At 46.8% G+C, this 2,197-nt stretch overlaps 1 protein-coding gene across 1 annotated transcript; it reads left to right on the top strand.

The window, feature by feature from the left end:
* Positions 1–380: 380 nt before the first annotated feature.
* Positions 381–1,307, top strand: LOC124730164 (exostosin-1-like). Its single transcript, XM_047248500.1, has one exon. It carries the CDS (start codon positions 381–383, stop codon positions 1,305–1,307), a length of 927 nt encoding a protein of 308 aa, XP_047104456.1.
* Positions 1,308–2,197: the final 890 nt, after the last annotated feature.

The following is a 2,197-nucleotide window of genomic DNA, read 5'->3' as shown; positions in this document are numbered from 1 at the left end:
GAGAGTGGGAGACGTGCTTTAAGCAGTGTGCGGGCTGCGTGCAGCATGTCCGTAGCTCGCAGATCGTGCGTGCATGCGTAGCCAGACCCCGAGTGCGTCGCCGGCCGCGCTGTGGGCACAAGACGATGCGCGTGGTTCGTTGTTGTTTGCCAGCCATATCGACTGACTGGGACCAGCCGTCGGCTCCGGGCAGGTTAGGAAACAGTGTTCCGTGTGGCAGCATAAAAAAACCCAAGATGACATCGCACTGAGAAGTCAGCGTCACCTTCGTCTGCCTCCTCGTTAGTCCGTGCTGTAGCGTCTTTTGCGTGTGATCGAGTTTTATGCCACGGACAGCGCCCGATGCAAACGCCCCGTGGTAGTTCTGCAGTTTTAGCACAATGCAGGCGAAGAAACGTTACCTGTTGGCCTTCCTATCATGTGCGTTCCTAGCTTACTGCTACTTCGGCGGATACAGGTTAAAAAGTGAACGTGCCGCGCCTGCCTATTATGAAAGTTTGCCCTCTTACATCGGCGTGGAAGATCAGCTGTACGACCGAGATTTGGAAGCCTCTCCGAGGCACAGACGGACAGAACCGAGTGTCAAAGCACAAGGAGGTTCCGGCACGCCGGCGTGCCGCATGGAGACGTGTTTCGACTTCAGCAAGTGTGAGAATGACTTCAGAGTGTATGTGTATCCGATCTATGAAGATCCCGACAGTGGGACCGTACTGACGCCCAGCCCCTTGTACCAGAAAGTGCTAAATGTGATTCAAGAGTCGCGCTACTATACGTCTGATCCTAGTCAAGCCTGCCTTTTTGTTTTAGGTATCGATACGTTAGACAGAGATAGTCTTTCGACTGATTACGTACGCAATGTTCCTGCACGGCTGCAAAAACTCAGGTTGTGGAACGACGGTCTGAACCACGTGATCTTTAATCTTTATTCGGGCACTTGGCCCGACTACCTGGAGGATAACCTAGGTTTCGATCCCGGCAAAGCTATCCTCGCCAAGGCGAGTGTGTCGCTAACGCATCTGAGGCCGGGTTTCGATGTCTCCATTCCACTGTTTCACAAAAACCACCCGGAGAGAGGCGGTGAGTCGGGATACGTGACAACCAATAATTTTCCAGTGACTAAAAAGTACTTACTCGCGTTTAAAGGGAAACGTTACGTCTACGGGATAGGTTCGGAAACCCGGAACTTGCTCTATCATCTGCATAATGAGAAGGATATCGTGCTGGTGACGACGTGTCGGCACGGCAAGAGCTGGAAGGAATTGAAGGACGATCGGTGCGAGAAGGACAACACAGAATACGACAGGTAAGGAGTGCTTCTGCATGGCAAAACATAGCTGAAATTTATTTTATATAGATTGCCGCCGTATCTCAGTACTGTTCTCAAATGTTTCTGAAGTCATGTACACTCTCGCAAACGTGACAAGTGTACGAATTTGCATTCTGTATTAAATTCGAGAAAACCTTTTCAGTGTAAAGCCGCAAGTCAAAGTAACATACTTTTTTGCACAAGTGATTTGCGAATGATTAGGTGCATTTGTTGCTAACGCTTATTAGTTGTCTCGAAGTTTACCTACATACCGGTAGTAGTAGCAGCGCTTCGCAGCAAATAATGTCTGCGCAGTCGCGTGGTCGCAGATGGCAACAGCCTCGCGCAGTTGAATGTAATTCCTATTCTTATAGTATGGGGACAATGCTAAACTGTTGTAGATAGAGTGCAAATGTCGGCAAGTCGATACTCCGGAAGTTTGTAGCTTGCGCAGACATATTTTAAGCGAAGGCCAGGTCTGTGTTTGGGTTGACATGTAACTATGTTAGAGATGTATTCCTTTCTCCTGTCCATCTTAAGTAAAACTTGGGCCTAATTTTTGCCCTTTTGTGATAGAAAACGGGCCAATAAATCGAAACTTCTGTTACATGAAAAAAATAGCTTCGGGGAACAACGCACAAACGTTCCGAAAGCCAATAAATAACTTAAAAGAAATTTACACAAAGAATGGGAGTAGTGATATACTCCAAGACTCATGACAATTCTTTGCATTTTCATTCATCTAGTACTTTGATTATGCTCTTTGTCATCTGCTCCAAATTTTGTTTTATATTTGAATACAGTATTTTACAGATTTTTGTTGGAAGCGTTTCATTGGTTTCAAATGAGGTTGCTAATAATACAGCAACTGAACTTCAGTTTTGGATCGTT

The sequence above is a fragment of the Schistocerca piceifrons genome, chromosome 1 (assembly GCF_021461385.2).
Source record: "Schistocerca piceifrons isolate TAMUIC-IGC-003096 chromosome 1, iqSchPice1.1, whole genome shotgun sequence".
NCBI classification, from domain to species: Eukaryota; Metazoa; Arthropoda; class Insecta; order Orthoptera; family Acrididae; genus Schistocerca; species Schistocerca piceifrons.
This window is presented reverse-complemented; position numbering and strand designations above follow the sequence as displayed.

Coding starts and splice junctions, on each gene's coding strand:
- LOC124730164 (XM_047248500.1), top strand. CDS start 381: ATGCAGGCGAAGAAACGTTACCTGTTGGCCTTCCTATCATGTGCGTTC.